The 17,985-nt window shown below is 44.0% G+C and overlaps 1 protein-coding gene across 10 annotated transcripts in view; it reads right to left on the bottom strand.

Annotated features, from left to right (window-relative positions):
• Positions 1 to 13,879: 13,879 nt before the first annotated feature.
• LOC102911405 (uncharacterized) overlaps positions 13,880 to 17,985 on the bottom strand; it is a 29,632-nt gene continuing 25,526 nt past the window's right edge. For 5 of the 10 annotated variants that reach the window (XM_042268329.2, XM_076577829.1, XM_042268331.2 and 2 more), the window contains one exon: positions 15,304 to 16,817. In XM_042268329.2, coding sequence (XP_042124263.1) covers positions 15,451 to 16,817 — 1,367 coding nt within the window. In that variant the 3' untranslated portion in view covers positions 15,304 to 15,450. Of the gene's footprint in view, positions 16,818 to 17,985 lie in introns of all 10 variants that reach the window. The other 5 variants (XM_016000575.3, XM_076577835.1, XM_042268344.2 and 2 more) reach the window with 3 other exon arrangements.

A 17,985-nucleotide genomic window follows, 5' to 3' on the forward strand; every position in this document is an offset into this window, starting at 1 on the left:
TAAGCTTAAGCTTGTCCCATTAGCTCTTATAACTTAAATTAACCCATATTTTTATTAATCTATATTCTACCATGTGGCTTTACCTCTCTCCCATTCTGTGTGTCCAACTTGTTCTGCATCTCCATGGCATCTCTGCCTCTCTTTTTCCCAGAGTCCTCCTGGCATCTCCCATGCACCTAGATTCTTCCTCCTCTTCCTTTCTCTCCCCAGAAATCCTGCTAGTACCTCCTGCCTAGCTATTGACTGTTCAGCTTTTTATTACACCAATCGCAGCAATAAATCTTCACACACCGTGTACAAATATCCCACTTCTCCCACTGTCTCCAGACTCAGAGACCAACAGCTGGCAGAACTTTCTAACCATTCCCTTTTCAAATCACTATAGGCCCTATGGTCTTCCATAAAGGCTAGATATTCATTGGACCATCTGAGAGACCCAGCTGACCTCTGAATCCACTGCCAGTTTCCCATTGTTCAAGTCTATTGATACTCTCTGGGTCAAGCAGGTAGCCAAAAAGGATGCTGAAACTAACCTAGAAAGGACCCTACATGGTGATTCTCTCCATTCCTACAGCTGTGAAAGTAGCTGGCATTACACCCTGGTTCTAACACATCCAGGTCAAGAAAATGGAAGCCACAGATGATAATACCAAGTAGACTGTCTCTGAATTATGGACCCATTAAAATGAAGGTTTCATTGGGCCCAGGCCATTCCACTCTGCATCTCTACCTCCTCCTGAGTCTTATGTTTGGTTCGAGTACATTGTCCAGCACCCACAGCCCTCAGGACATGACCTGAGAACTGAGGAAGACATACAGGGAAGGATTCAGCTAGTGTGACTACCGACCAGCAACCCACATTCCATATTGACCTTTGCTCACTGATTCCCACTTTAAATATCTGGTTATATTGGAGCAGGAAAAGATATGGGAGTTTATATTCTGAGGTAGGAATACAGAGTTTACAATTCTCTGCATGCCCAGCAGCTGGGCCCTTAGTTGCCAGAAACAAGAGACTTTCAATTACAAAAAATTGGGCTTGTGAAACAGAGGCTTCCTGGAAACAAACAATTGAATATATAGAGAAAGTTCCCTCCCAAGAAATACCCAATAAGAAAATATAACCCAATAGCCATAAAATTAAAAATCTGGAAGCTCCAAAAGAAAGATTCTGGCCTTTGGAAACAGGGAAACCCTGGAGAATCAGACTCTTTTCCACAGGAAGGGACCCTGGGGATAGAGTTAATCATTCTCAGCCAGAAATCAGCCAGGATTGTTGGTTATGCTTAGACACCTGGCCCTCATACTAACCAGATTGTCAGCCCATTGACTGACAAAACTCACTGTGACTGGAGGCAGCCCAAATTAATATTACAGGACTTACCAGGGGCTAAAACTTGCTTAATACCCAAAACTTTAACCTAGGCATTTCCCCTTATTCTGATATGGACATGATATGATATGATATGATATGATATGATATGATATGATATGATATGATATGATATGATATTCATATGGACAACAGCATTATTACTGGGCCCCAGAGACAATTTAGGGTGCATGTACTAATGGTTTGACTAGATGTGCCTCTTCTCATGTTTTCCAAACTAAGTAGATGGGTTGACCAGGAGCTAGAGGTATTAAGTTTCCATTTCTGAATTAAAACAACAGTTAGATTTCCTTACAGAAATGGTCCAACAAAATCAGGGAGGCTTAGATTTAACTTCTCATGAGATAAAGGAAACTATGTCTAGCTTTGGGAGAAAGCTGTTGTTCTATGCTAATTGAACAGGAGTAATTAGAGAAAATTTTCCATGGTTGGAAAAAAAACATCAAAAAGAGCAAGAGACATAGCCGGGCATTAGTGGTGCACACCTTTAATCCCAGCACTTGGGAGGCAGAGGCAGGTGGATCTCTGTGAGTTCAAGGCCAGCCTGGTCTACAAAGCAAGTTCCAGGAAAGGCGCAAAGCTACACAGAGAAACCCTGTCTCGAAAAACAAAACAAAACAAACAAATAAACAAAAAAAGAGCAAAAGAAATGGATCAGATAATTGGTACCAGTCTCTGTTCTCTTGGTCCCCTTGGCTAACTACTCTGTTAGTAGCAATGACTGGGCCTTTAATTTTCATTTTGATTTGATTAACAGAAGGGAGGGCCCTGCATCTTAAACTATATGGCCAATTGTGTATTAACTCAGTAAAATTAATGGTCCTTAGAACCAACTACATCTCTGTAGAACAGGATGAGCCCATGATTTGACTCACTCACTAAGACCAGTGGGGAATGTAACATAACCCCAGACCTCAGCACACTGGCTCCATGATGGAAGTACCATTCAGGCCATACAATTCAGCACATAGACAACACCACCTGCCAAAATGGAAATAAAGACCTAATCCATAAAAGTCCATAGTTCTAGGAAAGTCTCTAAATGTACTAACCTTGTTTTTTGGCTTCTGTTGTTATGGTTCTGGCTAACTGTGCTTGTTAACTGAAGTATGTCAACTCAGGATATGGTTTTTGTGCTTAAAACCTCATCCCAAGAAAGGCTCAGTGATACGCTAGGATCCCAAGCATCCAGTGTAGTCACTGGTTGGCTAATAAAGACTTTTGTTATTGGTTGTTTACTCTTTACTCTTTGGTTCTTTGGGGGTCCACCACACCCAGCTCACAAATAAATACACATAGAGCCTTATTCTTTCTTATGAATGCCCAGCCTTAGCTTGGCTTGTTCTTATCCAGTTTTTCTTAACTTAAATTATCCCATCTACCTTTTGCCTCTGGGTCTTTATCTTTCTCTATTTCTGTATACCTTTACTTGTAATGCCATGGCTTGCTGTGTAGCTGGGTGGCTGTCCCCTGATGTCCTTCTCCTTTTTTTGCTCCTCTATCATTTCTCTCTTTTTCTCCTTCTATTTATGCTTGCTGCCTATCAGCCCTGCTTATCCTTTCTCCTGCCTTGCTATTGGCTGTTCAGCTCTTTATTAGACCAGTCAAGTGTTTTAGAAAGGCAAAGTAACACAGATTTAGAGTTAAACAAATCAACATAAAAGAATGCAACACATCTTTGCATCATTAAACAAATGTTCCACAGCATAAACAAATGTAACACATCTTAAAATAATATTTCACATCAGACTTTTTATTGGCTTAAACTCATGTCTGAGCAGCTTTCTTTGGTGGATACCCCACAACAGTCTGAATGTAATTATGTGTACTGTGTGTATGCCTGGTGGCTGTGGAATCCAGAAAAGGGTGTTGGATCACCTGGAACTGGAGTCACAGATGATTGTGAGCCTCCACGTGGGTGCTGGGAACCAAACCTGGGTCCTCTGCTAAAGAAACCAATGCTCTTCAATGCAGAGCCATCTCTCCAGCCTCCCCACACTTTTTCATTTTTAAAAATTTTGGTTTGTTTGTTTTTAATTATGTGTATATTCATGCATCTTGTATGTGAGTTTGTGGGTAGGTTTGTGCATATGAGTACAGTGTCCTCAAAGCCCAAAAGAAGAAATCAGATTGTCCTGGACCTAGAGTCTCAGGTAGTTCCAAGCTGCCTGATAAGGATGCTAGGAACCAAACTCCTGTCCTCTGCAAGAGCAGTCTATACCACAAGCATACCAACAGCTCATGCTGTTACACCCAGCCTATTGTATACCATAAGTATTGTACAATACTTATGAGTTCCAAAAACTTAGTTAAATCACCATATTGTTGCTTGGTCCTAATAGGGAAGGGAGTAAGATGCAGTGTCAATGACAGACACCAGGAGTCAGTCGAAGGTGAACAGCAGACTCATTTGTTCAGTAATGGGGAAGACCTTATAAACCCTCCTCCTAGCACCCAGGCTGTGTCCCAATCTAGTGACATTGCGTGGTCATCCCTCATTGACTGGGCATGATCAGGAATTCTGACAGTTCCTGTTGCTAGGCCCTCAGGCAGACTCCAGGTTGACTCATAAGGAAGTACATTATGTGCATGTTTTAGCAACTGGTTTGAGCCAATTTCCTCGACCCTATGGGCCTATCCTACTACATAGCCACCTTTTATTTTATTATGTGGGTGCTTAGTGGGAGTCAACGTTCTTTGCTCTGGCCTTGTTGACCCCACCTCAGGGTGGGGGGTGCTCAGCAACTAGACTGTGCCTGTCTTAGGTTGGCTTGCCAAACTCTTACCCATCATTGACTATCAACCCTCAGAGCATCCATCCCTAGGGAGATACCCTGAGTGGGGAGGAATTTTAGAAAGCCAGGTATTCTTAACCTCCTGTGGAGGGCTATGTGTTGGATGTCTAAGAGCATTAACACCTATAGAGTCACCTTAGTGGTCACCCGTTGTTGTGAGATGTGTTGTAGGAGACACTTAAAAAGGAGAAAAATTAAAAGCACTACGCTGCCAATCAAAACATAATTGTGAATCCAGGAGAGATCAACCAGCCTTTTTATATTATGCCAAACCTTTTCAAGAATAAAGAGTCAAAGGCCATAATCTCTGCGCTTGTCTGAATTAATTGGAAAATTTCGTGTGTTAGCTATAATGAATAACAGCTGACCATGGGCCCTTAATACATTTAGCTAGCTCCTGGCCTGCTGAACTAACATTCTTCGTCTCAAAAGGCATCATACAAAGTGAGGAAAAACGAGGGTCCACAAGTCTTCAGCTTTTAGAGGGGCAATGAGAGCAAGAAAGGGGAGTATATACATTGCCCACCCTGGGTTATTTTCTCCTTGGTAGAATCAAGCTGATCTGTGTCCAGGTGCACATCTCTTGCTGGAACCCATATTGGCATAGTGGCACTCTGAGGATAAACACAAGCATACCCTCTTCCATGTGTTAGCAGTGGGGCTGGTGACTGCCATTGGAGGTAGATAGGATCTTTCCATCTCACCAGGGGTAGGGATGTGTTCCTTGGCAGAGACACCCAGTGTTTGTAGGCTGGGCTGAGCCTCTTGCCATCAAAACTGAGACAGTTCATATGGAAATAATGGATCAAAAGAACATCTCTGAGGACATTAACTAAAGTTCAAGAAACATATAACTGGCAAATAGTGGGGCTGTTCTTCATTTCTTGGGGCAAAACAGTCCATTGATATCTCTTAGCTGGTTTATGCATATTAGGTTCCTACACAGTAAAGGCAAAATGATCTTGATCCTGTGGCACCAGAGGAATTTGAAAAAAGCAATCCTTAATATCTGAAACTAATATATAATAAGATGGAGGAATAGTGCTAGGGTGGGGGAGGCCTGAATGTGTAAACCCCATTTTTCCATTAAATCTTTAACTATATGAATACCCTTCAGGAGGCAGTACCATCCCCATTTCTTGGAATAACAAATATGGGGTATTGTGTTTACTTGTGGATGGTTCTGTGGGCCCCATCTTTAGCTGTTCTGCAGCTAATTCCTTTGGGATTGAAGCTTGGGTTCAATTATAGGCCACTGTCCCACCCATACTTCTTTTTTTCTTTTTTTAAAAATCTAATTTAATTTAATTTTACAATATAATTTAATTCTATGGATTCCCTTGTTCTCCCCCCTCCTGCCACCCTCCCCTTCCCCCCAGGCCACCCCCATTCCCATCTCCTCCAGGGCAAAGACTCCCCTGAGGACTGAGATCAACCTGGTAGACTCAGTCCAGGCAGGTCCAGTCCCCTTCTCCCAGACTGAGCCAAGCAACCCTGCATAAGCCCCAGGTTTCAAACAGCCAACTCATGCACTGAGCACAGGACCTGGTCCCACTGCCTGGATGCCTCCCAAACAGATCAAGCCAATCAACTGTCTCACCTATTCAAAGGGCCTGATCCAGTTGGCGGCCCCTCAGCCACTGGTTCATAGTTCATGTGTTTCCATTCATTTGGTTATTTGTCCCTGAGCTTTATCCAACCTTGGTCTCAACAATTCTCGCTCATATAAACCCTCTTCTTTCTCACCATTGGACTCCTGGAACTCCACCCGGGGCCTGGCCGTGGATCTCTGCATCCAGTTCCCTCAGTCATTTGATGGGGTTTCTAGCATGACAATTAGGGTGTTTGGCCATCCTATCACCAGAATAGGTCAGTTCAGGCTGTCTCTCGACCATTGCCAGCAGTCTATTGTGGGGGCATCTTTGTGGATTTCTGTGGGCCTCTCTAGCACTTTGTTTCTTCCTATTCTCATGTGGTCTTCATTTACCATGGTCTCCTATTCCTTGTTCTCCCACTCTGTTCTTGATCCAGCTGGGATCTGCTGCTCCCCCAAGCTCTCTTTCCCTCGGCCCTCTCCCTTCATTACCCCCACTCATGTCCAGGCTGTTCATATAGATCTCATCCATTTCTCTATCACTGGGAGATCCCCATGTCTTTCTTGGGGTCCTGTTTTCCAGGTGGCCTCCCTGGTGTTTTGAGTAGCAGTCTAGTCATCCTTGTTCCACATCTAGTATCCTCCTATGAGTGAGTACATACCATGTTTGTCTTTCTGACTCTGGGTTACCTCACTCAGGATGATTTCTTCTAGATCCATCCATTTGCCTGCAAACCTCATGATGTCATTGTTTTTCTCTGCTGAGTAGTATTCCATTGTGTATATGTACCACATTTTGTTTATCCATTCTTCAGTTGAAGGGCATCTAGGTTGTTTCCAGGTTCTGGCTATTACAAACAATGCTGATATGAACATAGCTGAGCAAGTGCCCTTGTGGTATGATTGAGCATTCCTTGGGTATATGCCCAAGAGTGTTATAGCTGGATCTTGGGGGAGATTGAGTCCCAATTTTCTAAGAAAGCGCCATATTGATTTCCAAATTGGTTGTACAAGCTTGCATTCCCACCAGCAGTGGAGGAGAGTTCCCCTAGCTCCACATCCTCTCCAGCATAAGGTGTCTTCAGTGTTTTTGATCTTAGCCATTTTGACAGGCATAAGGTGGTATCTCAGAGTTGTTTTGATTTGCATTTCCCTGATAATTAGGGATGTTAAGTAATTCCTTAAATTTCTTTCAGCCATTTGAGTTTCCTCTGTTGAGAATTCTCTGTTTAGTTCTATAGCCCATTTCTTAATTGAACTGTTGGGCATTTTGATGTCTAATTTCTTGAGTTCCTTATATATTCTGGATATCAGTCCTCTGTCAGATGTGGGGTTGGTGAAGATCTTTTCCCATTCTGTAGGCTGTCGCTTTGCCTTGTTGACCGTATCCTTTGCTCTACAAACGCTTCTCAGTTTCAAGAGGTCCCATTGATTTATTGTTTCTCTCAGTGTCTGAGCTACTGGTGTTATATTTAGGAAGTGTTCTCCTATGCCAATGTGTTAAAGACTACTTCCTACTTTCTCTTCTAGCAGGTTCAGAGTAGCTGGATTTATGTTGAGGTCTCCACCCATACTTCTTGATCCAAGATCCACATCAATGGAATGGGGCTAGGGGGCTCAGTCACAGTGGATCTTATGGGGAACAGTGGCCCTTAGAATTGGGGGTGTAGACTTCATGCAGAGTCTCAGACTGCAAGACCCGCCTTTTCATGGACCTCAATGCCATCCAAAAAGACCCTGTCATCTGTAGTTAGGACAATACCCATGTCCTCAAAAATATCTCTGCCCCACAGGTTCCTAGGTACAGTGGAAGTGATAGGGTGAATGGCTCCCCAATTGCCATCAAGGTCCTTCCAATGGACTGGACAGGTGGTCATCTAGAATCTTGTTGACCTTCCACACCACTGATGGGGGGCCAGGTTTAAACTTCCAATGAGGGAAGTGGAGCACCTCAGTCTCTGTTAAAATGGTGGTGTCAGCACCCATGTCAACCAAGCCTTTGATAGCTAGATAGACATCAAGATAGACAGTCAGCATCAGGGAATATGGAAAAATGGGCATTGTCTAATAGATTTTTGGATTACCAGAGCCTTCTCTTATTGGCAGGGCTGAGGAGCACCCTGCCTGGAGTTTAAACACCAGGGCTGGTGTTTCAGCGTGCTTCAACCTGCAATTCTTTGCACAATGAAATTCCTTATTGCATCTGGGGCATTGGGTCCTAGGTTTTGCCTGGTATGGTGATATTTTATTTGTGCTGAAATGTGATTTTATTTGTATGTTAATAAATAAAAGTGCCTGGGGGTCAGAGCTAATAGCAAGCCATTTAGCAAAAGTCTGGCAGTGGTAGCACACGCTCTTAATCCCAATCACATGACAGGCAGATCTCTGTGTGTTCAAGGACACAGCCAGCATGGAGACACATGCCTTTAATCTCAATACCAACCATAGAAGACCTGGAGGTCTGTATAGACAGGCAGTGAGGAGGAGGTCATGTGGTTGGGTTTACAACCAATGAAAAGGCAGAACAGAAAGTCAATAAAAAGACAGACACAGGAAGTAGGTCTCTTTCTCAGGGGGAGGACATCAGTAGCAGTAGGTGGTAAGAAGGCAGTCTTGGTCTCAGCTCTTAGCTACTGCTCTCTGATCTCTGGGGCTTTTTGCATTTGGCTCGGTGTTTCTTATTTAATAAAACCATTCAGAATTATATCTACAGCCCAGGGGCAGTCATGCCACAAATGACCTGGTTTGCCATATCCCCAGCAAATTCTGTCCACCCGGGGAGCTTTGGGAGTGTCGTTAGCATGCTGCTGTCAGTGAGGAGAGTGTCCAGGGAGGTGGCAACAGTGGGGATGGGACTGGTGCTGGGGTCGAGATCTCTGGGGGCCTGCACCCATTTGTGTATGTCCTCATTCTTCACAGCTGCAACCACATTACAGGTTTGCGTACTGAGCTCCTCTCAAGTCAGCTGTTCAATCAACATAGCTCTCGTGGGACCCACATCAACTCTGCACTCTACTGTCTCATTGACACAGGCCAGGAAGTCAGTGAAGAAATCCCCTGGCTGTTGGATAAGATTGTGAAAGTAAGCTGAGGGGTTCTGGGGAGTACAGGCTCTGGGGGCCTTGAGGGCCAGGTCCAAGGCCTGTTGAAAATAGGCATTCAAGCCAATCTGTGCCTGGTATACAGTATGGACATATTCCCCATGTCCTGTGAGCATGTCATAGGTCACCAGGACATTAAGTAAGATATTTGTCCAGGCTTCAGATTCTGCCTGATCATCACAGGCTGATCTCCAACTGAGAAAGACTGCAGGCTCCAATACATTTTAAGCAAATGGTACAATCAAAATAAGTTTGTAACTGCATGGACCTGCTGAAAGCAGAGGGCATCTGGGCCTGCCTCATTGGCTGCCTTCTAGATGAGGGAGAGTTCAGCTATGTGGGTGGGAATCCAGGGCTGGGCATAGGCATTTGGGCCCACGTTGACTGGGGAGGCTTCTCTGGGCCTACGGACTGACAGTGGTGCAGGCTGTAAGGGTTGCAAGACACCTGGCACCACGGGAGAGTAGCCACCTCCTGAGGCAGATAGGTGCTGGGGTAGATCACCCGAATATCTCAGCAGAGGCATAGCCACCCACGGTGGTGGTGGAGCAGGGGGAAGCAGCGCATGACTTAATGACAGCTGCATTCCCCTTGACAGATACCTCGGGGCCCAAAATGTCTGTCTCCTCATCAGATATTGTGGAGATATCCCACATGGAAGGGGTGGGGTGATAAAAAGATTATCCATCTTTTAGAGGGAAACTGCAAGCAAACAACAGTCAGAGAGAGGATGACAGTCAACAGGGGTGGAAATTTGTGTCAGACCCTTATGTCTTGTGCTGTGTCTTCTGTGGTTTTTAGGCTATGGCCATATGCCCACATGGTGTCACGGGACAAGGGACAGTGTTTGGGAGCCAAGCCTTCCTTCCACCTGGAGGGGGAGCAGTCCTTATGTGGAGGTGCCGGGTGAACTGAAACAGAAAAAAAAAATGCCTTCCTAACAGGACAGGCAGACAAACATGACAGACAACACAAAAGAAGGAAAGAAATGGGGGTCCCAATGCTTACCTGCCAAAGGGACCAAAAGAACACAACACTTCTCACCAAAACACACTGTCTTGGGGGCACTGTCCAGTGCTGTGAGTGAAGGGAGAGAGATTATCAGAACTTTCACTGGGAAAGAAAAAGTAACAGGAGCCCCACATTCAGGTGCCAGATGTTGCTTGGTCCTAATGGTTCCCTCAGGGGAGGGAGGGAGAAAGCATGGTGTCAATGATACAGAAACTGGGAGTCAGGTGAAGGCAAACAGCAGACTCGTTTATTCAGTAACAGGGAAGGCCTTATATACCCTCCTCCTAGCATCCAGGCTGTGTCCCAATCTAGTGACACCATATAAGTGGAGCCACTGATCCATCAGGGTTGCAGGACCAGGACTCGGGAGCCTGCTGTTCCTGGCAGCCCTAAGCAGGGGCAGAAGTAGAGTTTATAAACACAAAACCACTGGGCAGTGGTGGTGCACACCTTTAATTCCAGCACTCAGGAGGCAGAAGCAGTTTGAGGCCAGCCTGATCTACAGAGTGAGTTCCAGGACAGCCAGGGCTACACAGAGAAATGCTGTCTTGAGAAAACCATAAATAAATAAATAAATTAATAAAGAAAGAAAGAAAGAAAGAAAGAAAGAAAGAAAGAAAGAAAGAAAGAAAGAAAGAAAGAAAGAAAGAAAGAAAGAACCATAAGCGTACCTGTGCCAAGTTACAGTTACAGTTTTCACCAATCAGGATTCGGGAATTAAGGGCTTTCCTTATAAGTTCCATTGTCAACAGGCAAAGAATGTTCAACCAATTAGATTCACTTCTTTTTTGTCCTTAGGTTTCATTGTTAGGAATAAGCATTATGTTTCAAGGATTGTTACTTTGATGGGTAGTTGATTAGCTTCTGGACAGTTCCCAGGGGAACTCCAGTGGGACTTGAACTTTGTTTCACCCTACATGTAAAATGGTCTGAAGTCTAAATGACAGTACTTAGGACAAGGAGTTTTTGCCTACTCCCTTCAATGCCAATAATCCCAGTCCTCAGGAGGCAGAGGCAGGTGAACTCTGTGAGTTCAAGATCAGCCTGATCTACAGAACAAGTTGCAGGCCATCTGGAGCTACATTGTGAGGCCTGTGTCCAAAAATAAATTAAAAACAGAAGAAAGAATAAGAAACAAAGGAAGGACAACAAAAGGGAAAAGAAAGAGCAGTGCATACTGTGAGCTGCTGAGCCATCTTTCCCGCTGAGGGAATGAAGACCTTTGAAGGCTCTGAGCTTTCCAGGGGTAGGAGCAGGAGTGAGCATCTCTCAAGGCTTTTACAGAACTGACAGAAGAGTTTGGTTGCGGTACAGATTGTTACAGGTTACTCTTTATGACTTTAATTTTATTATTTATTTTCTTGTATTACGTGTGTGTGTGTGTGTGTGTGTGTGTGTGTGTGTGTGTGTGTGTGTACATGTATGAGCATGTGAGTATAGTGCCTATGGAGACCAGAAGAGGGCACGGGATCCCCTGGAGCTAGAGTTGTAGGTGGCTGTGGGCCACCCAACATGGGTGCTGAGAACCACAGTTGGGTCCTTTGCAATAATGGTATATGCCATATCTCTAGCACCCCCTCTTTAAATTTTTACTTGGAGGGATATTTTTTGAGACAGTGTCTCACTGTGTAGCTTGGGCTAGCCTGAAACTTGCTGTGTAAACCAAAATGCCCTCAGAATCACAGAGATCTCCCTGTCCTTGTCTCCCAAGCTCTGGAATTGAAGCTGGGAGCCATCATACCTGGCTATTTGTTTGAGATCTAGTCTTACACTATAGCCCAGATTGGACCAGAACTCACAGTAATTCTATTTCTACCTCTCAAATGCTGGGATTACAAAGATGAGTCACTATATTCAGCCTAGTTTTAACTTTAAAGCCATGGGAATGCTTCACATTTAAAAAATATCATGGAGGGATGGTGGCACACGCCTTTAATCCCAGCACTCAGGAGGTAGAAGAAGGTGGAGCTCTGTGAGTTGGAGGCTAGCCTGGTCTACAGATGGTGAGATCCAGGACAGCCTGGGCTGCACAGAGAAGCCTGTCTCACATCTGCACAGCATGTGCTGTTGCCACCACAGAGCCGTCCATCTCCCCAGGCCTCAGCTACAGTTTTAGTGATTTTTTTGTACTGTTTGCAATGCCTATGTGTAAGTGTGGGTGTGTGCACTCCACGGCAAAGGTCAAAGGACAGCTTGCAGATCAGTTGTCTCCTTCTAAGGGGGTTCACGCTGTCAGACTTACTAGATTCGTGCTTTTGTCTGATGAACCATCTTATTGGCCCTTCCGGGAATATTTAAGAACAGTGATGCAAAGCAAACCAGCTTTGTTGAGGATTATTAGTGAAGCTGACTTTCCATTGCAGCACTTCATGCATCTTCTAGAGCAATGACTGTATTATAAGAGAATCAAAAATTTTGCCATAAAGGTACAAGAATAAAGTTTAAGATGGAGACAATAAATCTGAAGTATTAATATGAACTCATTGTCATTTCCTAAGTTAAAAACTTTTAGTTGTGCAACAACCATACAGAGAAGTGAAGAACCTGTGTACAGTGTAAATTCTCACAAATGAATACCTCTGTCCTCAGCACCCAACCCAAGTGACAAGACATTGCTGTCCTCAGAACCTCCGTGCTTTTTCTATCAGTAATGCTCCTGGGCAGCTCACCTCACCCCAACCACGACCCTTCCTTCTAATTGCATAGAAAGGGTATTGCTTTTCCTACTTATTATACAGGGAATCATAGATATGGTTGTTTGGTTTTTTATGACAGGGTCTCTAGCCTGGTGGTGGCACATGCCTTTAATCCCAGCACTCAGGAGGCAGAGGCAGGTGGATCTCTGTGAGTTCGAGGACAGCCTGGGCTACAGAGAGAGTTCCAGGATAGCCAGGGCTGTCTTGAAAAAACAAAAGACAGAATCTCATGTAGTCCAGGCTGGCCTTGGGCTTGCTCTGCGGCTAAGGCTGGCCTTGGAGTCCTGATCTTCCTACCTCCACCTTTCAAGTCCTGGGATTTTAGGTATGTGCCGCTCTGCCACATATGCAGAACTTCCTGCATACTAGATGAGCACTCTACCAACATGTTTTCTATCTGCTTATTTTGCTCAGAATTATGCTTTGGGGATGTATTTGTATCATTGCCCAGGCACGGGTTTTTCCTTAGGGTTCAAACTTCTAATTGCTCCAGAAAAGCATAAGACCAATGTGCAGACCCTGGAACCGACTGCCATACCCCAGGAGCAGACTTGTATGTGCATTGATGGTATAAGGTCCACCTTCCCACTACTACAGTCTTCTATTTCACTTGTGCAGTTTTTAGTAATTGCTAATATCCTACACACTCCCGGGCATTGAGTGACAAAGCGCACTTGTGATAACTAGGTTAAGTAGTCAAATAAATCTGAATTATTTCATTGTTTTGATTAGGTTTAAAAAGTACTATTTTTAATACATATTACTTAATATTCTAATTTAACTCTAGTACCCTTTAAAAACTGCACCACCCAGTGGCCAAGTTTGGAAATGCATGCCTGTAATCTTAGCACTGAGGAGGCTGAGGCTGAAATACAGTGAGTTTGAGGCAGAACAGTGAGAACAGTGAGAAAGGAAGGAAGGAAGGCAGAAAAGAAAGAAAGAAAGAAAAAGAAAGAGAGAGAGAGAGAGAGAAAGGGAGGGAGGGAGGGAAGGAGGGAGGGAAGAAGGAAGGAAGGAAGGAAGGAAGGAAGGAAGGAAGGAAGGAAGGAAGGAAGAGCACTAACAGTATGTTTCCTGTAAATTTGTCTTAAATACTATGAAGTTTCAATTTTATTTGAGAAGTTTTGGATTACCATACCTTGCAGACCCCAGTATGCAAACGGACTAGCTGGGAGTAAAGACATTTGAGTTTGGTTCTATTTTACATTTCCGGTAGGAAGATCACTCGTGTGACGCAGTATAGAGAAACAGCTCCCGAGAGCAGTCACAGGGAAATCATGTGTCTGACATCACCACCCATTAAACAGTCTTTATTACTTTTAAGAAAGTAATTTTTAAAATGTTCATAAGTTTGCAAACATAATTCACTTCACTCTTAAATATGTAGAAAGTTTTAAAAACACAAAAAGGATTGTGAAGACCTGGGCTAGATTATACTTTTTTAACTTAGTCTTTTTTTAATTGGTGGTGGTGGCCTCATTTTGTAGTCCTGGCTGGTCTGGAACTTGTTATGTACGCTAGGTTGGCTTGAACTAAGATCTACCTGCCTCTGCTTCCCAGGATGGAGTTTTGTGTTTATATGCATGTGTCTATTCGAGAGGCCAGAGGTGGACTTGACATTAGCTGCCTACCTTACTTTTTTTGAGCAGGGTCTTTCGATAACCTGGGTTCAGCTAGACTGGCTACCCAGTAGACCCCACAGGTCCTTTCATCTCCACATCCTCAGAGCTGACATCACAGCATGCTTGCCTCATCCCCGAGTGCATCTGGAGGGGCCAGGAACTAAGACTTCAAAGTCTTGTACTTTAAATTAAATCTTGTTTTAATTTGGAGGGGCCACAATACCTGGACTTTAAGCATGTTGCTAGTGACACCGTATTAAATCATGTAGGTTTAGTCCATGGATTTCCAGATTTAGTTCAGGTGACTGCTTTCCTCTACAAACTTCCTGTCTTGTTTCATATGTTCACGCAACTCATGATCTAAGAAATCCCAGTGCATCTGACCTACGTCTTTCAAGTCTTTTTCAATATTCAAAAAGCACTACCTCTCTTAATGTCACTTTGCTGGTTGAAAACCAAGTAGACTCATCCACATTTTAGGTTCGCTGCTTCTTATTTTACCAGGTAATCTGTTCTCTTCCTTATTTTCTCTAAATTGGAAGTTAGGGCTGTATGGGTTAGAGGTTCAGTGCTTAGTTAGTGTCAATGTTGTAGTTTGTCACTCTAGAAGGCACAGAATTCTTTATTATTCTACATTGGTTCAGATGCTGCCAGGCTGACCTACTCACTACCAAGTTCAAGACAGTCTACCACTCAATGGTCTTAACCCCTAGCCCAGTGGTTCTCAGCCTTCCTAACACTACGACCCTTTAATACAATTCCTCATGGTGTGGTGACTCCCAACCATACAATTATTTTTGTTACCACTTCATAACTGTCATTTGGCTACTGAATTGTTTGACCCCCAGGGGTTGTGACACACAGGTTGAAAACCACTGCTCTAGAGTTGCTATTATATGTTCTGGCTGAAATTCTCTAAGAACTGTACCTCAACAACTTTCACTAGCTCTGAGATACAACTTATACAGACAGTTCTTTTTATTTATTGATTTTAAAAATGAGTTGGTGCCCTGGATATGCGCTCGGGTATACAGTATAGATAGCTTTCATACATCCACTCCTTCCGTGAAATTCCATTCTAGAGAGAATTTCCTAAAGTTTAACACCTTTTCCTCTGACTGAAATCTTGTATGCCATTACTTGTGAGCACGAAGCAAAAAAGGATTAAAACCTTTTTCTTCTAGAATTTTCTAATGACCCTTAACACATTTGCAAAGGAAGGATTCTTAAAAGAATCCTTAAGAATCCTTGTGAATTCGCTGATGGTAGGTGAGGTGTGAGTGTTGTCTGAAGGCCTTCTTACACTCTGTACATTTGTACGGTTTCTCTCCAGAGTGGATCCTCTGATGCTGAATAAGTGACGAATGGAGCCGAAAGGCCTTCCCACACTCCTTGCAGTCATAAGGCTTCTCCCCCGTGTGGATGCTCTGATGCTGAGTGAGCTGTGAGAGCAGGCGGAATGTTTTCCCACACTCCATACATTTATAGGGCTTCTCACCGAAATGAATGCTCTGGTGCTGAGTGAGCTGTGAGAAGAGTCGGAAGGCCTTCCCACAGTCCTTGCAGTCATACGGCTTATCCCCAACGTGAATACCTTGGTGGGAAATGAGCTCCGAGTAACGGCGGAAGAACTTGTGACACGCCTTACACTCGTAAGGTTTCTCGCCAGTGTGGATTCTCTGGTGGAGCGTGAGGTGATAACCCCGACTGAAGGTCTTCCCACACTCCTTACAGTCAAAGGGCTTCTCACCCGTGTGGATCCTCTCATGGAGGGTGAGCTGCTGCCGCACCCGGAAGGCCTTCCCGCACTCCTTACAGCTGTACGGCTTCTCTCCTGTGTGCAGTTTGTGATGCAGCCGAAGGCCAGTGCTGCACAGGAAAGCCTGACCGCACTCCGTACACTTGTAGCACACACCAGCACTGTTGAGCCTCTGATGCCGGGTAAGATGCGCATACTGCCGGAAGGTCTTCCCACACTGCTTGCACTCATAGGGCTTCTCGCCCGTGTGGATCCTCTGGTGGAGACTAAGCTGTCCTCGAACTCTGAATGCCTTCCCACACTCTTTACATTCATACGGCTTCTCGCCAATATGACTTCTCTGATGTCCTCGGAGGTCTGAGCTACAGGTGAAGATCTCTGCGCATTTCTTACATTCATAGGGTTTATCAGATGTGTGAATTCGCTGATGTCGACTGAGGTGGGCGCACTGTCTGAAGGCTTTTCCACATTCTTTACATTCATAGGGTTTCTCACCGGTATGGATTCTCTGATGGAAAGTAAGTTGTTGGCGGACCCTGAAAGCCTTTCCACACTCCCCACATTCATAGGGCTTTTCTCTGTTATGATTTTTCTTATAGAGACCAACAGATGAGCGTTTTCTATACATAGGTCTTTTTCCAGGGGTAATTTTTGTCACTTCTCTGAAATATACCCTGTGAGAACCCTCTTGTTCTTTAAACATTTTATATTCAAATTCTTTTCCAAAAAAGGAGTCTCCGAGGCCACGCCTTTTAATTCTTTCCATTATTTCCCATGGAGATAAATTAATTTCATAAGGATTCTTTTCTTCAAATAACACTTTACTGCTATATCTGGTTTCCAGATCTGAAAACAAACACACATACATAATTGAAAATAAAAAGGGTGTGGTGCACTCAACACACAGGAGACAGGCAGGGGGGTCTCAGTGAGTTCAGGGACAGCATAGCCTATATAGTGAGTTCCAACCAGGCTACCTGATGAGACCTATCTTCAAAATATTACTAATATTATATAATATATGATATATTATGCTATTATTATTATTGTTATTATTATTATTTGGCATTGTGAACAGTCTCAAGCAGGGCCTCCGTTGTAGATCAACAGTCAGACTCTGCTACAAAGGAGTTAGCATTATTTGTTCCCAAATTTGACTACTTGAATTCAGATTCCTGCAAGCAACTGAAGCTACTTAAGGAGAGCCTCGTCTATGAAACCCAAGTTAAATGTTTTGGAATCACTAGTTACATGTGCATATTGCATTGCGGAGAAGTAAGATCAGTTAAGAAGCCACTAAAGAGGGATGAGAAACAGGCACCAGGGATTCTGCAGCTGGGGCTGTGGTAGAGCGCCTGGGTGGCATGTGAGGCCCTGGCTTCCATCCCCAGCACCATCACAACCAGCGCAAAGAAACAAAACCAAAACTGCCTTTATGAATAAAGCACACTTTATGTATCGCAAGGCATCGCACCTGAGTGAACTGACACTCAAGCTATCCCATCTTTAGCCAGCCAGAGCCTCTTCAGATTGGTTCTGTTTTCGTGGTCACTCTCCCTTACTTCACTCTGGTCCCTAAACCTCATTCCAATCCTCCATATCTTTATCCTAGTCACGTTTCTTCTAATACTGATAAGGTTTTTCCCCCAAAGTCTCACTGTGTAGCCCTGGCTAGCCTGAAACTTGCTATTAGACCAGGTTGGCCTTGAAATCCCAAAGATCCACCTGCCTCCTAAGAACTGGGACTAAAGAAGTAAACCACAATACCTAGTCATTTCAGAATATTAATAAGCCATTTATTTTTTTGTTTTATCTGGTTGTGTAGTTAACCAAGGCCATGGTTAAACAGATGCTCAATCACTGAGCATGCTCAACCCCTAACACAAGCATGTACTTGTTTATTTTTTAACTTTTACATTCATTTTGCCTATATGTATGTCTGTGCACCATGTGCACGTAGTGCCCTTGGAAGCCAGAAAAGGGCACCATGTCCCCTGGAATGGGAGTTACAGAT

The sequence above is a fragment of the Peromyscus maniculatus genome, chromosome 1 (assembly GCF_049852395.1).
Source record: "Peromyscus maniculatus bairdii isolate BWxNUB_F1_BW_parent chromosome 1, HU_Pman_BW_mat_3.1, whole genome shotgun sequence".
Lineage (NCBI taxonomy): Eukaryota > Metazoa > Chordata > Mammalia > Rodentia > Cricetidae > Peromyscus > Peromyscus maniculatus.